The 17972-nt window shown below is 41.0% G+C and overlaps 2 protein-coding genes across 5 annotated transcripts; one reads left to right on the forward strand and one right to left on the reverse strand.

The window, feature by feature from the left end:
* Positions 1 to 737: 737 nt before the first annotated feature.
* LOC114851053 (carbohydrate sulfotransferase 12-like) lies at positions 738 to 17027 on the reverse strand. Of its 4 annotated transcripts, none has more exons than XM_029142589.3 (6): positions 16199 to 16862; positions 15976 to 16119; positions 15694 to 15866; positions 15434 to 15577; positions 15043 to 15347; positions 738 to 1138 (listed from the first exon to the last, which is right to left on the reverse strand). In XM_029142589.3, the coding sequence occupies exons 2-6, from the start codon at positions 16094 to 16096 to the stop codon at positions 898 to 900; spliced, it is 984 nt and encodes a 327-aa protein (XP_028998422.1). In that variant the 5' UTR covers positions 16097 to 16119; positions 16199 to 16862; the 3' UTR covers positions 738 to 897. The 4 variants fall into 4 exon arrangements, with proteins under 4 accessions (XP_028998422.1, XP_055363120.1, XP_055363118.1 ...); XM_055507145.1 differs by lacking the exons at positions 738 to 1138; positions 16199 to 16862 and adding exons at positions 11463 to 12503; positions 16922 to 17027; XM_055507143.1 differs by lacking the exon at positions 738 to 1138 and adding an exon at positions 11463 to 12503 and having other exon boundaries at positions 16199 to 16855.
* On the forward strand, positions 4267 to 9285 carry LOC114851056 (zinc finger protein 239-like). The gene is made up of 3 exons (XM_029142592.3): positions 4267 to 4872; positions 6263 to 6310; positions 7015 to 9285. Exons 2-3 carry the CDS (start codon positions 6293 to 6295, stop codon positions 7819 to 7821), a joined length of 825 nt encoding a protein of 274 aa, XP_028998425.1. The 5' UTR covers positions 4267 to 4872; positions 6263 to 6292; the 3' UTR covers positions 7822 to 9285.
* Positions 17028 to 17972: the final 945 nt, after the last annotated feature.

A 17972-nucleotide genomic window follows, 5' to 3' on the forward strand; every position in this document is an offset into this window, starting at 1 on the left:
TAATAAATGCAAAGGTGTTTTCACATCTGTTAGTTACGGGAAAACAAACTAAAACCAACGAAGCCTTTTACAGAAATGCTTTAATTTTATTAAAAGTAACAATAATAAACTCAAAGTCTGATGAATTTAATTGCAAAGGACAAAACAAAAATGCAGTTTGAAGAAGGACACTAAACCAATAAAAATAATAGCAACTGAACAACAAAGTTTAAACAAAAAATTACTGCAATATGCAGGTACAAGGCAAGATACACTGAACTGAAAAGTGATAGTAGGATGCTGTCGGTGAAGATTCTCAGTCACCCAGGAGGCTCTTGACGTTGTTCTTTCTTTGACAGTGTCAGACAAGTGTTAAACACAAGTAAAACACAAGTAAACTCATTTCAACCATGTACAGAATATGCAGGTTCCTCTGCTGGTCCTGGTTCTCAGGCTGACCTTTCTCTGCCTTGTTGAAGTAGCTGCAGGTCCTGAGAGCCCCCTTCAGATCAGTCTTCAGTCTTCTTGGCTTCTGTGAAAGTGAACATCCTCTACTCTGTGGTTCAGAGTGAGAATTAAACTGAATTAACTAGATAAATGTTATTTTGTGCCAATATATATCAAATGTTTTGTCCTTAGCAGAAGCAGCTGAGCAATTAATTTATTAATTAATTAATTGCTTTTTTTTCAGATTTATTTTCCTTGATTTGAGTGGCCCCCATATCTTGATGCTTGGAGAAGTTAAATAACCAGACGTTGAAGTAACTTTTGGTGGCTTGTGTCCAGATTGAACACATGATCAGAGTCAAACAAAGTTATTGATCTAGCACCACATGTACAAACATTAATATGATGTATTTTGTATAAACAAAGTTTGATTGCTCTACGACCCAGCAGCCACGTGGATTTGATTTTATCTCAAGCATCCAGTAATTCAACTGGTTTCCTGTAACCAAACAGTCTGAAGTCTCCCTCGTAGAGCTTGTACAGCCTTCTCCTGTCCTCTAGGGGCACTGTTTTAAACCAGCCCCACACAGAACCAGTGGTAGTTGCATTATCATAGGCAGGAGGGACATTGATGTCGCTCTCCAGCTTTAGGATCTTCAGCAGGAGATCAGCATCTTCCTGAAGAGTCTCCAGATGGCCAACAAAATCATACCTGGGAGGAAAGACGAGAGCTGGATGAACTTCTAGCTCAGCAAACAAGACAGCACGGGGAGAATTGCCTTTTTAATTTTGTGTTTCCATGCAGACAATTGGGGTGGTGGGTAGCACTGTCGCCTCACAGCAAGAAGGTTCTGGGTTCGATTCCCGGAGGCGGCCCTGGTGCCTTTCTGTGTGGAGTTTGCACGTTCTCCCCGTGTTTGCGTGGGTTCTCTCTGGGTTCTCCGGCTTCCTCCCACAGTCCAAAGACGTGCATTATGAGTTTACTATGAAGACCTTCTATGACTCTGTGGTGGCATCAGCCATCCTGTACGGTGTGGTCTGCTGGGGCAGCAGCATCACAGCGAGGGACAGGAAAAGACTGGACAGGATCATCAAGAAGTCCAGCTCTGTCCTGGGCTGCACTCTGGACACGGTGCAGGAGGTGGGTGAGAGAAGGGTCCTGGCTAAACTGACATCCATCATGGACCAGGTCTCTCACCCACTGGAGGACTCACTGTCTGCTTCAGTAGCAGACTGATCCACCCTCGCTGTTTGAAGGAGAGATATCGTACATCTTTCCTACCTGCTGCTATCAGACTGTACAATCAGAACTGTTGACCACATCCCACCACAGTCACTCACCCACTGCATCAGTGGTTTATATAGCAACCTGCTCTGCACAGTATTTGTGTAAATCTGTGAACAATCATGTATATTGTTACCGGTACAAATCTTATACCCATTACTGTGCAATAACCCTGCAATGACCTCATACTCACTCTAACTGTACTGTACTGCTTTGTACTGTGCCAACACAAACTGTTCTGTACCTGTATTCTTGCTCATCTGTACTGCTGTTGTGAGAGGTAATTTCCCCACTGCGGGACTATTAAAGGTTTTCTTATTCTTATTCTTATTCTTATTAGGTTGATTGGCTTCTCTCCATTGCCCGTAGGTGTGAGTGTGTGAGTGAATGGTGGTCTGTCTATGTGATGCCCTGCGATGGACTGGCGACCCGTCCAGGGTGTACCCTGCCTCTCGCCCGTAGCCAGCTGGGATAGGCTCCAGCACCCCCGTGACCCCGCACTAGGGAGTAAGCGATTAAGAAGATGGATGGATGGATGGATGCAGACAATTGTAGGTCCACAATCCACATTTGGACCGAGGTGATGTGAACTCTTATAATAAACATGATTTTATGATGAGATACTCTTCTCTAACCCATTCCCAAGATATGGAGCTGTGATGGAAATTTTATATTATCCATTAATGTTGATTATTTTGATCATTTATGCCTTAATATCATTTGATTTATTCTCATACTTCAAAGTGTTTGTTTCAGTGACCGGACATAAGTACAAGTGTTTTTCTTACGATTGTTAGAAGCACATCTGAGCGGGGGGTAGTTCTCCTTTTGTGAGCAGGAGGCCCAGTTCTCTTTTTATTACCCTGTGAGACAGTGTCTGACTTGGATAAGGAACAAGGTGCCCTTTGAGTGACACATGAACCCCAAGTGCACCAACAAAGTTCCTCTTTCCCACCTCTGATTTTGCAAACTTAGCAAAACCTGAAATGTCAACTGTCTAAATAATATTTATAGACTTGTGGTCTGTTTCCTGACGTTAAGCTCATGTCTGTCTAGAGAATGATTGGGAGGTGTTTGTGTTAGAGGAAGATGGTTATCTTTATGTCTTAAGTACTCAGGACAGGAAGCAGATGTTTTCAGAGAACTCTGGTGTGCACCTTGCGTGAGCATCAACTTGTCCTCTCCACCCGGGTGCCTGTCTTATACTTATTGATATTTTCTTTCATTTTCATATGCATAGCTAGAAATAACTTTACAAAGTCAACTTTTTGGATTCTTCTTTTTATTGAGCCAGTTAGAAACCCTCGTGGTAATTTTTCCACAACAGAGCACAAAGACTCTTTCCTTTTAAACAGCTAAAAACTAGATCTGACATTAAAGACCACTTAGGGTGACACAACTTTAAGTCTAAAACTCTCCCTCCCTCTCCATTATCAGTTACCAGATCCTAGACTGTCTCATAACTTCTAAAACTAAAACCCCTTTCTCAGCCTCTGCCACTAGCACAGTTCCCACTAATGGTCATGATACCAAATGCTGACTCCTTAATGAAAGAGAAGACTTTCAGTTGGACCCAAGTTATGAATTTTAAACTGTAGTTTCTTTCTTCTTGGGGTTTCTGACGGCTCAAGGACAAGAGGAATCCAACCGTTTGTCTTTATGGTTTTATTTCTGCATATATGAATAATGAAAACATTTTTAAACGGCACCCGGGTGGAGACTCTTCCTGAAGACTCTCCTGATGGCCAAAGAAATCATACCTGGGAGGAAAGATGAGAGCTGGATGAACTTCCAGCTAAGCAAACAAGACATCTTGGAAGCCATAACTTTTTTTTTCATTTTCTTGGCTGTTTTGGAAAAGTTACTTTTCTTTTTTTGTTCACAAGATTCTTCTTCAAGATTTGAAGCAGACTGGTACATGACACGTCTCCAGTGAGGTGTTAAAAATGTCTGTGAACACTGGAGACAGCTGGTTGTTACAGTGCTTCAGGGTGGAGGGGGAGACAGAATCCGGGCCTGCAGTTTTGTAGAGGTTCAGCCGCGTCTGGTCACATCTCCCTCTTTGATGGACAGAGGTGTGAGGGGGGTGGGGGACACTGAGGTGTGAAGCTGTGTGGGTGGATCAGGTGGGGCTGTGGAGGGAGGCCTGTTGCTGCACAATGGCTGGGAAGGGAGGGTGTTAGGACTGACCCATTGTTTATTAAAGCAGCAGTAGAAATCATTCAGGTCATTGGCCAGACGCAGGTCGTCTGGTGATAAAAGTAATATGCTGTTACACACTGCACATTCAATTTAATGAGCTGAGAGTTAGTTGCTTAGTTAGTTAATAGTTACTTAAAATTAAAATCAAATTAAAATTCTAATTTAAACTAAATTTAAATTGTAACTGTTTTTTTGTTTATGTTATCTTCCAAAATAGCAGCTCCCTTATACAGGGTATAACTATAATTACAAATAAAGAGTGAATGAAAAAAATGCATTTTATTGGATAAATATGAGACATTTATAGTAAACAAGTAAGTGAGCTGTAACCACTTTCACATATTATCACATATATTTTTAGTTAACATTAATAAAGAATTATTTTTAATTTGACTCTAGCTAAACTTGACACCTTATGACAAAGTTTTTACCACGAAAGGAGTTTATTCAGTGGTCAAACATTGACACTAAAATGTAGTTAACTAAACTCCCAGATAGTTTATTCCAGAGCACGGAATTTTCTGTGTTCCGAGAACAAAGGCCCACAAACACGCACAGTCTCGCTGGGACACCAGGGTCCCGTTTCACCTGAGACCTCCAGCGAGCGTATGCGACACCAGTGGGCGGAGCGAAAGCCCCACGTCATAAAAGCGCGCCACCTGACGTCTCCTCTGTTTTCTCTGGCAAATCAAGGTCCTTCGACCTCCACAGGACCTGGTTCTCTGCTCAGAGGGAGACAGACTGGAACAGAACCTGCTCCCACTACAGCTCCACCGGAAAGGAATCCGTCGCCAAAAACAGAGGACGCTGTGATCAGCTGATCACCGGGACGAGACGGGAGCGATAGACCGTGAGCTCGACACGACGACGGACGACTGCGACGGAAAGCAACACGGAGGACGAAGGGCCAAAACCGGGACCGAACAGCAATCAACGCAACGAACGGAGGAACCGGCCGGGTCAGTAGTAGAAAGGCTTTACGTCTGAGCTCAGAAATAGGAAATTATGAAAGTGGACAGTGAAAGCCCTGTATGTTTTATTTTTCGACACGGTCTTTGACTGCTGCCTCGTGGTGACTCATCCGATCCGTTGGTTTTGATCTGTGGTTATTTTATTGGGTTTTCTCTCTGTCCTAAACTTCGTTGGTTCTTTTAAACGTCACAACTTCTAACACGAGTTTTTCTCTTGAGCTTTTTTTTAATCAAATCTGACTGCTAAATTGTAATCCCCACCAAAAAGCAAGCTGAAACGAATTCACACTTATAAATATTTACAGTTAAAATGTTTAGAATCTGCCAAAACAAAGTTTTCTAGAATCATTTAATGCTTTCATACTTTTATTTTGTTATTATAGTTTTGGCAGTGTTCTGTAAATTGTTCACGTTGATGACTAGTTATTTACGTACTTAAGCTAATAAATTGGAGTGGTGCTGAAATGCAAGGTTATTATTTTCAGACCATATGAATATGATTGGAAAAATAAACAAATATATCATTATTCAAAGCAGCCTTATGTTATGCTGAAAATCTGCATCTAGTGTTGTCGCTATACCAACATTTTGGTACAGATACAAACAAGTATTTCGATACTTTATAATTATTTTTCAAATTAAAAGCAGAACACAAAAATGTCTTTACTGACTTAATATAAAATCTATATCTAATGTAAAGCAACGACATTAGTAAGACAGTATGGCAAAAATAATATTGGCTCCTCATATTATACTTCCCTCCACTATTGCTTTGTAAAGATGTGTACTGATGTAGTCATTTATATGCTTCGTGTTTCAGTGACCCAGGGATAACACCAAATCTACATTTATTGATTTTGAGAGCAACTGTGGACGCCATTCAGTGGTTCATTATTAGTGGTTATCAGCCCATACGTTGCCGTCATTGATTCGTAAGGTAGATCACTGCTCGGACCGACAGAATCAGTAGGGGCACTGTTGAGCGGTTGTTGTACAGACGGGAGGATCAAAGTGTTTGATTTTGATTATATTAGCAAGCATAACTTAGCAACTAGCTAGCTGTATTGTGTTAGCTAACTGTAACCTGAAACCCCCACAAGTTATCTAACCCTAACCTTAACCACAATAGTATCCAAAGCTGCTGAACGTAGCAACTTAGCTAGCTGCTAGCTGTTAGCAAGTAGGTAGAGTAGGTACCTGCTGGCCCATAAGAATGGGCTGATAAGTACTGATCAGCCCATATGTTACGGATGATAACATCCGAAGCGGGTGATTTTGAAGTATCTTTATATACTTTTATGTAATCATCCTAATTTGTACTAATTTATTTTGTTACTTCATCAGCTTCACTGTCGTCCTCTTGCCTTTTCTTTAACAGGTTGAGATCCACCTGCTTCCTTGAACAACCATGGAAGTACAGAAAACGGTATTGTTGGACCTTTTTCCAACTTCTAACCTGTTTTTCTATTTCCCAGTCCAGTCCAGCTTCATGCTGCCGAACACAGCCAAGATGTTTACATTAGATCCGATTGAAGGCTGTTGAATCTTGCCTGTTGTGTTTGCCTGTAGTCATTGGTATGCATTAGCGTTGAGACTTTTCAGTGGGCTCTTACTGCCAGTGTTATGTTACAGCTCTTTATTTTTAAGGAAGCACTCGTATGTGATAGAATTGCTGTCCGAGTCATATAGACAGAGCTGATGAGTAGATTCTTGAATAAATAAAAAGTTTGCCAAAAGTGATTGTAACTTACTTATTCTTACATCAACAAAAGCCAAAACAATAGCCACTTTAAAGGAGTTGAGACAAAAAGGCCTGTCATCAGGGCATGGACAACAGCAGCTCCCTCCAAGTCAATGTCACACACTTTCTGGGTCTTTCTGCTTTGTTTACAAAGTATTTGTAATTTTTATGAAAGAAAACTTTTTATAATAAAATTTACTGTGAGGCTTAATCGCACAATACTCCTACTACTACTATCTACTACTGCTACTATAGTGGATTTACAGTAGTAGTAGTAGTAGTATAATAAGAAGCAACAGAGTTTCTCAGAGACCTTTCAATTATTTGGTGTTGAAGTTTTCTGGTGCGATCGTGAGCTTAATTTTTCTTTTGTATATTTGTCACCGTAGAAACAAAGAGGAAGACGATACTCAACACAGTATCTTTGTCAGCAATGTGACCGTACCTTCACCAGATCATCAGCGCTAAAGAATCATCAAAAGGTTCACTCTAGCAGCAGACAGTTACTGCTTCACAAACGTGTTCACATGGGAGAGAAACCATATTCATGTGACCAGTGTGGCAAAACATTTACTGCAAGAAGGAACCTAAAGCGTCATCAGCAAGTTCATGCAGAAGAAAGACCATACACCTGCAGCGAATGTGGAGCAGCATTTAAAAGGTCAAGTACGTTGACAATCCACAATCGTGTTCACACTGGAGAGAAACCATACTCATGTGAACAGTGTGGAAAAGCATTCTCTTGCAGCAGTCATTTACAGAGTCACCAACGTGTTCACACAGGAGAGAAACCTCACTCATGTGAACAATGTGGAAAAGCATTCTCCTGCAGCAGACAGTTACTGCTTCACAAACGTGTTCACACGGGAGAGATACCATACTCATGTGATCAGTGTGGAAAAGCATTCTCTCAATGCAGTCATTTATGGATTCACCAACGTGTTCACTCCGGAGAGAAGCCTCATATTTGTGAACAATGTGGAAAAGCATTCTCTCAGCGCAGTCATTTACTGAGTCACCGACGTGTTCACACCGGAGAGAAACCTCATATTTGTGAACAATGTGGAAAAGCATTCTCTCAGCGCAGTCAATTACTGATTCACCAACGTGTTCACACGGTGTGTGGAAAAGCATTCTCTGACAGCAGTCATTTACGGAGACACCAACGTGTTCACAATAATGAGTCTTCTCTCTAGTGTAAACAGTGTGGGAATGTATTTGTGATGTTATATGTGCTGCCTTTCTCGTTCTCCAGTAAAGGTTGTGTGGCATCACCATTAGGCCAATAGGCGAAAGACAACATTGAAACAAAAACTAGGCTAAACATAATTTAGATGTCAGCCATAATAGCTTCAGTTTCTTTTCTATTCTGCCTCAGCGACGTGCCCGGGGTGGGGAATAGCCACTGCCCATTTGCCCTCACAATTCGAAGTGCCCTGAACAATGGCAAATAATTAATTTTTTTCCTACTCCACTCTGGGTTTTACCTTTCTCGTTCAAGCCCAAATAGCCACAGTCTCTGTCAGTCTCTGCCCTTAAAAATGTCTGCACAACCCTGGCCTGTGTAATGAAAATAATGTCTTTCTTATCATATAGTCTTATCTTATAGTTTATGCCCCATTGTGTGCATGGAATTCATCTCATTCGGTTTGTCATATCAGTTTTAAGTATTGTATGGGGAAAAAGTGTTCTTCCTTATTCTATGTGGTTTTTATATGATTTTATGATTAACGTTCTGCAATTAATATCTTATGGTTTGTCTTACATCTGTTTTATGTATTTGACATTTCACCTAGGTTGTTCAATGGTTGTTTTAACTCATCAAAATTCAAAAATACACCTTCACATAAAATGCAGGTAACTAAGGGAGGTTGGGAGCTGTTTTTGTGGGTACCAAAATCATCATCAAACTCATTAAGTGAATTAGAGTCAGGGTTTCTGAACATAGTGCATTGTGTCATTTGATACGAGAGTGCTGCTGAGGTCACACGCATGATGAGACCTCTAACCAGTGGGATAACGCAACAACCAAGCAAGAGAATCACAGCCATCACAATGATAAAGGAAACAGCTGCAGACATGAGAACAGATTTCCACTTTCCAGATCAGATATTTCGTCTAGCCAATTCCAAGAGGAAGAATTTGTACCAGAGTTAGCTGAGACTCTGAAGGCCGTGCAACACCTTCGCCACAGTACCATTAGAATCAGTATTATTTGGGATACAAGTACAACATGCCTCTTCTAACATAACACATGCCTCGTTTGTCGTTTGCTAACAACATGTCTACTGTCATTTGATTCTGCCGTCTGGGATGTAAGAGCCAATTGTTCAGACATGACCTTCATGCCATCATAACATTAATGAAACGCCATTGATTGTAATAAAAACAGTTAATGTATGTTAACCATAATTCCAGTGGGGTTCTGTTTCATATAATCTTAAAATAGTTTTCATGCTTTTGGATTTTTAATTGTACATTTGGATCTAGAGAATCAGGGATTAACCAGAATGATGATGCATTTGCTGCTTGTGTTGTCTTATAACCATTTGAACTATTTGTTGTTGTGAAATGTTCTCATTCACAAAAAGTGTAAAATTACACAGAAACATCATAAGATCAAGGTAATAATCAGAGTAACATAAAATGAGTTCTAACAGCATGGTTGCAATTGATTTCTCCTAACGATTCGCTTCGTCCTGTTGAACAGTAGCGTTAGATGGTTTCATACCTGTGTGTTGATGGTGGACAGTGACAGTTTGTTGGGGTCCTTCAGGTTGTGATCAGCTGATCACAGAGACATTTAGGATTTGTCATCACTGCCAGGTTTCCCTCCCAATGTTGTTTGAGCCACTGTCACTTCTGTTATGTGAAGAGTCTACACGTCGTCCAGCGTTGGCAACTTAAGACTGCTCGTGTGTGTTTTCTCAGGAACGTGTCACCTGTTGGGAAATCTGAATTGTGGGGAAAAAGTGTTTGGGCGGCACGGCTTGTCATCAGGCCCAAACCAGACTCCATGGCTACAAGTGGAACCATTCGTCTGCCAGAGTCTGTGTTCCTGTGAGGTAGAAAATGTTTAAAGCACAGGGAGAGATGAGGAAGGAGAGGGTAGAGAGTGTTGGAGAGGAAACAAGGATCAGGAGAGGAAATGAGGATCAGGAGAGGGAAGAGTTGCCGGGCAGCGACCTTTGCAGCAGCGTCTACAGCTGCATGTCGGCAGAAACAAAGTCGTCACTGATGGTGTGAGTCGGACAGTTACAAATAGCATTAGCTGTAGGTGACAGAACAATGTCCAGCAAAGCAGCAACCTTATCATGATGTAAGATAGGTTTGCAATCAGACTTCAAAAGCTTCCTAAGCTTCCGTAGCACCAAAGTGTGACATTAAAAGCATCTATGCAGTCTGTGTGGATGTTAACAGGCGCTCCTTCTGCTAGTTTACTGAGTCAGATCAGGAAGATCCAAAGTAGGAGCTTGCTGAAGAGCAAGCATGAGGTCAGTGAACGTTGTTCAGCCTCAGACGTCCACGTGAGACAAGAAGCGGACGATGAAGACGTCTGCATCAGAACCCTGAGTGGGGCCTCGAAGACAGTAAAAGTAAAACGTGCACGTTTTAGGCAGGTTTCAAATTGCTTCAACTCTGTTGGGTGAGATGGATTTGCCATCAGCTGTGATTACAATGACCCAGAAAAATAACCTTTGTCTGAACAAACTCATTTTGACAGGCTCTCTTTGTGGCCTGTAGCATCCAGTGTTTCAGTAGCTTAGTGGTGTCTGCAGTAACGCCATCTATGGCTTCCTTTCAGAGGGTGTTGTTGTTTACATGGTCTGTGGTCAGATTTAGGTGTGATGACCACTGGTTCACATCCTCTGATCAAACCTACATCATATCTGTGTGTTGTGTTAGAGTGTCCTCTGAACAAAATATCAAAAAAAACATTGGAATGTGCCATTAGAATGTTGAGGTACCCAGTTCACTGTTTGCTGTGCATGACAGACAGAATAAAAAAAGTTTTCAAAAGTATGCAAAGTAGGTGAATACGTCACATGGGGTCGGAAGTCATTCACCAGTCTCCACCCCGTTGACATCTGTTCACGAAAGGACCCACGTCCTGCATCTGTCTCCATATTGTTTTCACAGAGGGACGTGTGGAACTGTAGAATAAAAATCAAAAATCTTTTTGCTCATTAGTAAATGAAAGCGCAGACCTGTGTTCTTCCCAAAAGAGGAAAGTTAAGGTCAGTTTGTTAATGTGTGTGTCTTCAAATCATAACTCTTCAAACCTGTCTGACCAGAAGACACATGTGTTGTACAGGACAGGTCAGATGCATCTCTGGAGGTCGTATCACATGGGAAAACAGGCTGCATCAGTCTGCATCATCTGTGTAAGGGCCTCAATTACAGCCCCCCCCCCCCCCCCCCCCCCTCAGCAGCCAATGATAAGAGCACAGCTGAGCTGAAGATATGATGGATTGATTTTCACAGGGCGAAGGCATTGTATGCAGAGACATCCAGGAGACTGTAATAAAGCACCAGTGATCTGAAATTCTTGTAAGAAGTTGTATTGACATGGGCTAATTTTGCTAAACAGGCTGCCTTTGATACATGTTTTTGATACTTCATTTACACCTGCTTTTAGTTAGTTAGTTTACTTGTTTTTTTAGAAACACAAACTACGTAATGATAGTGCTACATCTGCTACTATTTATTAGGGACATATACTGTAGTAGAGAATATTGTGAAAAGATGCTTTAGTTCTTAATAAACAATATTATATTATTCATATAAAAAATGCAAATGTGTTTTTTTCTTGCATCACACCTGTTAATTACGAAAACAAACTAAAACCAACAAAGCCTTTTACAGAAATGCTTTAATTTTATCAGGAGTAACAATAATAAACTTAAAGTCTGATGAATTTAACTGCAAAGAACAAAACAAAAATGCATTTTGAATAAGAAAACTAAACCAATAAAAATAATAGCAACTGAACAACAAAGTTCAAACTAAACATTACTGCAATATGCAGGTACAAGGCAAGATAGGAGACAGGAGGCTCTTGCAGTATCTTGACGTTGTTCTTTCTTTGACAGTGTCAGACAAGTGTTAAACACAAGTAAAACACAAGTAAACTCATTTCAACCATGTACAGAATATGCAGGTTCCTCTGCTGGTCCTGGTTCTCAGGCTGACCTTTCTCTGCCTTGTTGAAGTAGCTGCAGGTCCTGAGAGCCCCCTTCAGATCAGTCTTCAGTCTTCTTGGCTTCTGTGAAAGTGAACATCCTCTACTCTGTGGTTCAGAGTGAGAATTAAACTGAATTAACTAGATAAATGTTATTTTGTGCCAATATATCAAATGTTTTGTCCTTAGCAGAAGCAGCTGAGCAAATAATTTGAGCAATTAATTGCCTTTTTTTCCAGATGTATTTTCCTTGATTTGAGTGGCTCTCTTATCTTGATGCTTGGAAAGGTTAAATAGCCAGCCACAAAGGGGCAGAATGGGAGCTAGAATGAACATGACGTTGAAGTAACTTTTGGTGGCTTGTTTCCAGATTGAACACATGTAATATGATGTATTTTGTATAAACAAAGTTTGATTGCTGTATGACCCAGCAGCCACGTGGATTTGATTTTATCTCAAGCATCCAGTAATTCAACTGGTTTCCTGTAACCAAACAGTCTGAAGTCTCCCTCGTAGAGCTTGTACAGCCTTCTCCTGTCCTCTATGGGCACTGTTTTAAACCAGCCCCAAACAGAACCGGTGGTAGTCGCATTATCATAGGCAGGAGGAAACTTGATGTCGCTCTCCAGCTTTAGGATCTTCAGCAGGAGATCAGCATCTTCCTGAAGAGTCTCCTGATGGCCAACGAAATCATATCTGGGAGGAAAGATGAGAGCTGGATGAACTTCTAGCTCAGCAAACAAGATAGCACGGGGAGAATTACCTTTTTAATTTTGTGTTTCCATGCAGAGAATTGAAGCGTCCACAATCCACATTTGGACCGAGGTGATGTGAACTCTTACAATAAACTTGATTTTATGATAAGATACTCTTCTCTAACCCATTCCCAAGATATGGAGCTGTGATGGAAATTTTATATTATCCATTAATGTCGATCATTTTGATGATTGATGCCTTAATATCATTTGACTGGGGGAAATTAGGTTCTTTTTGAGTTGCAACTAATGGCAAGTTGACCTGAGTCCACGGTCAGTGTCAGGTTGATCACAAAAGCAAATAAACTGCTGGCGCTGAGTAAACATGGACTTTAAAAGTGGGCCTTGGGAGATGGGTTTTTAGAGTGCTTCGCAGAGGGTCTGCTGCAGACACCCGGCTGACCTTTTTCGACCTCTCGGTTCTTTCTGCAGAAGAACCAGCGGGTGAATTCGGCCACCACCTCTCTCATGATTATCCTATGATTGTACTATTTTATTCTATGTAATAAATTGATATGCTGTTGATTTGAACTTCAAAGTTGAGTCCGTGTGAAATCTCTAGGAAGGTCGGAACATGAAATACACGACAGAAGGGCACTGTGTTCCTTATCCAGACAGACGTGTCTAACGACTTGAGATAACAGGGAACTGGGATTTCTGTGTTTAAGCAACATTTAAACCTATAAACGTACTAGGCTAGTCTGAAATAATACATAGGATATTAAAAAACACTTATGAGTATGAGTATTTTTGTACAGTATAGAATTTCCACCACAAAACACCAGAACCTTCAGGTGTCATAAAACTGACACCATCGTGTCCAGTAGATAAAATGCTGTTGTTTGATGCAAGATTGGTGTGTTATGTTTATTTGCTAAGTTACAGATGTCCAAGGAAAATAGACAGGGCTGGATGACATGGAGCAATGTTGCCATCTGTTAGTGAAAACAACATGTCCCCAAGTGATGCTTTCTTTGTGACTTATGTAAGTTAAAACAAAGTGTTGTATTCTTCATGCATATATACTGTCCTCAGGTAAGGTCCATAGACATGGTAACTGTGTCATGATTACAGGTAACTCAGCCTTACAATATGTTTGACTGGTAATATGCAGATTGAGCCACTCCTAATATCCTGTTATTGTTACTTGTGTTTTGTTTTATAGTATGTTACCAAATGGTGACAAAACTCTTTATCCCGTGATAACATTTCAATTGTTGCAGCATCATCAGAATTATATATGATACCTTCAAAATCACGGGCATTTGATTTTCATTGTGCATTCGTAATCTTCATATTGATTTAAATGACAGAATAATCGTCACCAGTCTAATGTGTTACGTGCGAGGGAACGTTGAGCTTGAGTAAAAGAGAAAAGTATAGTTTTGTCCAAATTTAGGAATATTCTAAATAGAATAGTTTAATGAACAATAGGCGGAACATCATCCAAAGTCAAGCCACAGGCTGGAAAAATCTCCGCCTCCAAACCTGGCAACGCCCCAAGGGACAAAAGAGTGAAAACCTCACTTTAAGCTGTATTCTGATATAGTTCTTCTAGAGCCCCCGAACAAACAGCGATTATTGTTAATCAGAAAGTCATTCCGTGCGATTCCACCTAAGCTGAGATTTTTTTTTATCAAATAATCGTTATTTTTATATACCATTTTAGTCGAATTAGTTCAATTCGAAACTTTTTTTTTTTGTTTTTTGACGATATCAGAAACGCAGCTCAAAGGACAACCAGCGGACTCACGTGACTCAAGCTTGCCTGCTGATCAACACACACAACTCGGGTCGGAAAACAAGAGCGAGGCGACGGGTCTTGACACAGAACTCTGGTAAAAAAAAAAAAAAAAAAAACAGAACTCTGGTTCCTGGGTCGAGGCGGAACTCCTTGCGCTATCAGAATCAGTGCCGACGGACGCTAAAAACCAACAACTTCAAATCAGGCAAGGCTAAATATTCATCTAAATCCTTGAGAACCTAGAGTTTCCTCATAGCGCTGAAAGTGATCTTATCCAAATTTATAAGTGATCCTCATTTTGCTTAGAGGTTATAGCGTTAATTTCCATCTGCATACGTGCCATTTATCCGTCTATTAAAAGCAGGTCATTTCACTCCTCACACACATTGATTGACATTCCTTTACCTGTCCATCTATTGCTGGGTATTTCACGTTTCATCTGCATATTTTCATACAATTGTATTCATTTATCCTGTAGCAGTAGATTAATAAAACATTAAAAGGGATCTGGTTTTGTGTTAATCGTTTTAAGACAATGACAAAAGTCACTGAAACATGCAACAAGGACTCATGATCTTAGACTGGTTTGGTCTTAATGTTTAAATAAATTGATATGTGTTTTTTTCATTATGTTATTTACAGCTGGGCTAGCTTTAAAGACCTGGCTACCCAACTTCAAGAAATATCAATATCAATTGAATTAATAATTAAAATAGGATAAACTTTCCATCCTTACTGTATGAGGCAGGGCTGGCACAAGCGGTGCATCTGCTTCCAGTGAGGGTCAAAGGGCTGTTTCTGCGTCTGTGGGTCCAGCAGGTACTGGATAAAGTTGTAAAATGAAGGTCGCACCCCTGATGCAAAAGCCTCGGCTGCTGTGTGTGGTAGATGGGATACGTTGCCATAGCGACGAAGAATCACCTGGGCAACGTTTTTGTAGTAATGCTTGTTGTATTTCTGGAACTTGTCTCTGTAGGCAGAGATGAGACGGACGAATGGGTCCCGCACAAACAGGAACTTAGTGTAGTGCTTCAGCTTTGCCTGTGGTCAGAACATAAGTGTCAGAACCTGTCACATGAACCTGAGCCAACTGAATCCGCCTCTGATGTGTCACTGTGCAGACTCACCCTGATCTCTGCTCTTGAAAAACTGCTCAGGAGAGTGAACTTGGCCGTGTTGTGGATGAAGTAATGAGATAAGGACGTGAGGTCCAGATCGAGCTTGTCGTGATTTAGGACAAACATAACCCTTTTCCAGTTGGTACATGCAACCTGTAGATAGAAAGAATGAGCTGTTTATGATGGGTATGAACAAACCTTGCTCATCAGCTAGTTACAGAGCAGATGGGTAGGATGTTTGGGTTTGTGCAGGCCATCAGTGCATTCACCTTGGGAATGTAGCAGTAGATGATACCACGAGCGTCATCCACGATGAAGTTGTCCAGCTCCTTATAACTCATGTCGTCTAAACTGTGCTTCCCGTCTGAAAAAGCCTCTCTGTCACCGTCACATGTTTCAATCAGCAGCTGCTTTCTCAGGTTTTGTGTGCGATGCATCTTCTCTGTGATGAGAAACAGGAAGATGTTAATGCGGCGTTTCTCCCAACATTCTGTCCATCCATCTACTGTACAGATCTATTTACTGTATAGTCGCACATGAACAGTTTGCACCTGTCCTTTGTTGTGTCATGTCCATTTGCTGAAGGGACAACATGATGGGAAATGTAACTGCCAGAAATCCCAGAAGTCTCAGAAATCTGCGGGAGAGGAGGAATCTTCTGCAAGCTGCCATCACTACAGAGCTCAACCTGTGACCTGTGTGGAAGTAATAGAAATTAGTCTTTATTCATTCAGCTACCAAACCAAGTGTCACACAGTCAGGCTCATTACTCACCTTGGTACTAAGTGTCTCTCTGGAGTTAGAGCGCGTTGATCGTACCTCAGCGTACCTTGACACTGTTTCTACCCCTTCTTAGAGCTTCAATTTATAGGAGGTGCAACAGCCAGATTTTGACCTGTTTGTGTGTGTGTGCACATTTAGATTCAAACAGGACTGACTGGTTCTCCTTCTTTAACTGCCATGTGTTCAACGCTGCTGAGATCATTGAACGAGTCATAGAACACAGAGGTGTTTGTTTAGCTTGGTTTCAGGTTTTAGGCTCTACTAAACTAGTTCTGGATGGTTCACAAAGTCGAAAAACGAGCCAAAAATAATGATAAAAATAAAGATCTCACAGTGAACATCTTGTCCTCATTCATCCTGCTATAAACATGAATATGTAACTTCTTCTGTCAAAGCCTGGAGTGGAATAGAATCACCATCCGTCATTTAACTACATCGTAAACTGAGCTGATCCTCCTATTAACTGACAGCAGATAAGTTTCCATATCAACCATAACATCCCACTAGACTTTTGTTACTCCTGCACCTGGGACCAGAAACAGCAGTGCAGCTACCAAATCTAGTGTCACACCTAGTCTGGCTCACTACTCGCCTTGTTAGTGTGTCTCTATGAAGTTACTGCTTGCTGATCGTACCTCAGCATATCTTGACACTGTTTCCATCCTGCTAAGCGCTTTAATTTAAAGCAAGTGTAACAGAAAAATGTCGTCTTACCTGTGTGTGCGCATTTACTGTAGATATAAAAGGACTGACTGCTTCACTTCCTTCTCTTTCTGTGTGTGCAAAGGTCGAATGTATGAAAAAGATTATGGCTCTAGGCAAAGTCAATACAGTGAGCCTGGCAGTGTCGATAAGGTCAGAACCACAGAGACGTCAAGCATGTGGTGTATTAAAGTGAAACTCAGCAACTGTATGAAGAGGTCTTATTATCTATAATGTTGCACACTGGGTTTAGAATATACAATTGCTGCTGTCTGCTTCGGTGGAGGCTTTAACAGCACCTCCTCACAGTTAGTAGACTCTCACTCACATGATGGATCCTTTTCCAGCTGTCATTGCAGGCAAGAGGCGGGTAGACCCCGCAGGTTGCCTGTCCACGCATCTTAAGGTTGGGGTTAAGTAGGGATGTACTGTAATTGTTTTCTGGGCAACCTGCAGCTTGTAAATTAGTTGATGTGCTTTTTATTCAACATCATAAAAACAGCTGATGAGGCAAAGAGTTTAATTCAAGATGATTTAGTTAACAAGTGTGTACTTTGTGGTAACAGCCCTTTATTAAATTGATTAATGGTAACAGCCATTTATCAAATTTATCAAAATTAAGGAGGGAAGACTGTTAACAATTAAGAGATGATAGTGGAAGACTTTAGAAGAAGTATCAGTAAAGTAAAACTAGGAGAAACAGGATTCAGGCTTTAAGATGAATGCCATAATAATCTGATCCAGTAGGTGGCAGCACTGGAAGGGAAAGGGCAGGCTGCTGTAAAACACCAACGAAGATGACAAAGAACAGCGGAACTTAAATAAACAAATAAGTAACAGTCTGCGACTCTGGTGAAAGTCGGAGAAGCGTGTCTTCCTCGCTACGCTCTTTTCTCCTCTACAAGTCAGAAACTAAATAAGCGTGAGTGAATCTCGTTGGCTTCATTAGAAAAAACGGTTTTTGGAATATAGATAAAGATTAAAATCTAAATAAATTGGGAAGTAATAGAAACAAATGCTTTATGGGTTGGATCATTTATTTGTTCAGCTCCAGTGAGTCTGC

The sequence above is a fragment of the Betta splendens genome, chromosome 2 (assembly GCF_900634795.4).
Source record: "Betta splendens chromosome 2, fBetSpl5.4, whole genome shotgun sequence".
Taxonomy (NCBI): domain Eukaryota; kingdom Metazoa; phylum Chordata; class Actinopteri; order Anabantiformes; family Osphronemidae; genus Betta; species Betta splendens.

Excerpts from the sequence above, each read along its gene's own strand:
- LOC114851053 (XM_029142589.3), bottom strand. The coding sequence starts at position 16,096 with ATGGCAGCTTGCAGAAGATTCCTCCTCTCCCGCAGATTTCTGAGACTT. Across the intron at positions 15,348-15,433 it reads TTTCAAGAGCAGAGATCAGG|GCAAAGCTGAAGCACTACAC; the intron begins GTGAGTCTGCAC and ends TTCTGACCACAG. Across the intron at positions 1,139-15,042 it reads TGCCAGCCCTGCCTCATACA|GTATGATTTTGTTGGCCATC; the intron begins GTAAGGATGGAA and ends CTTTCCTCCCAG.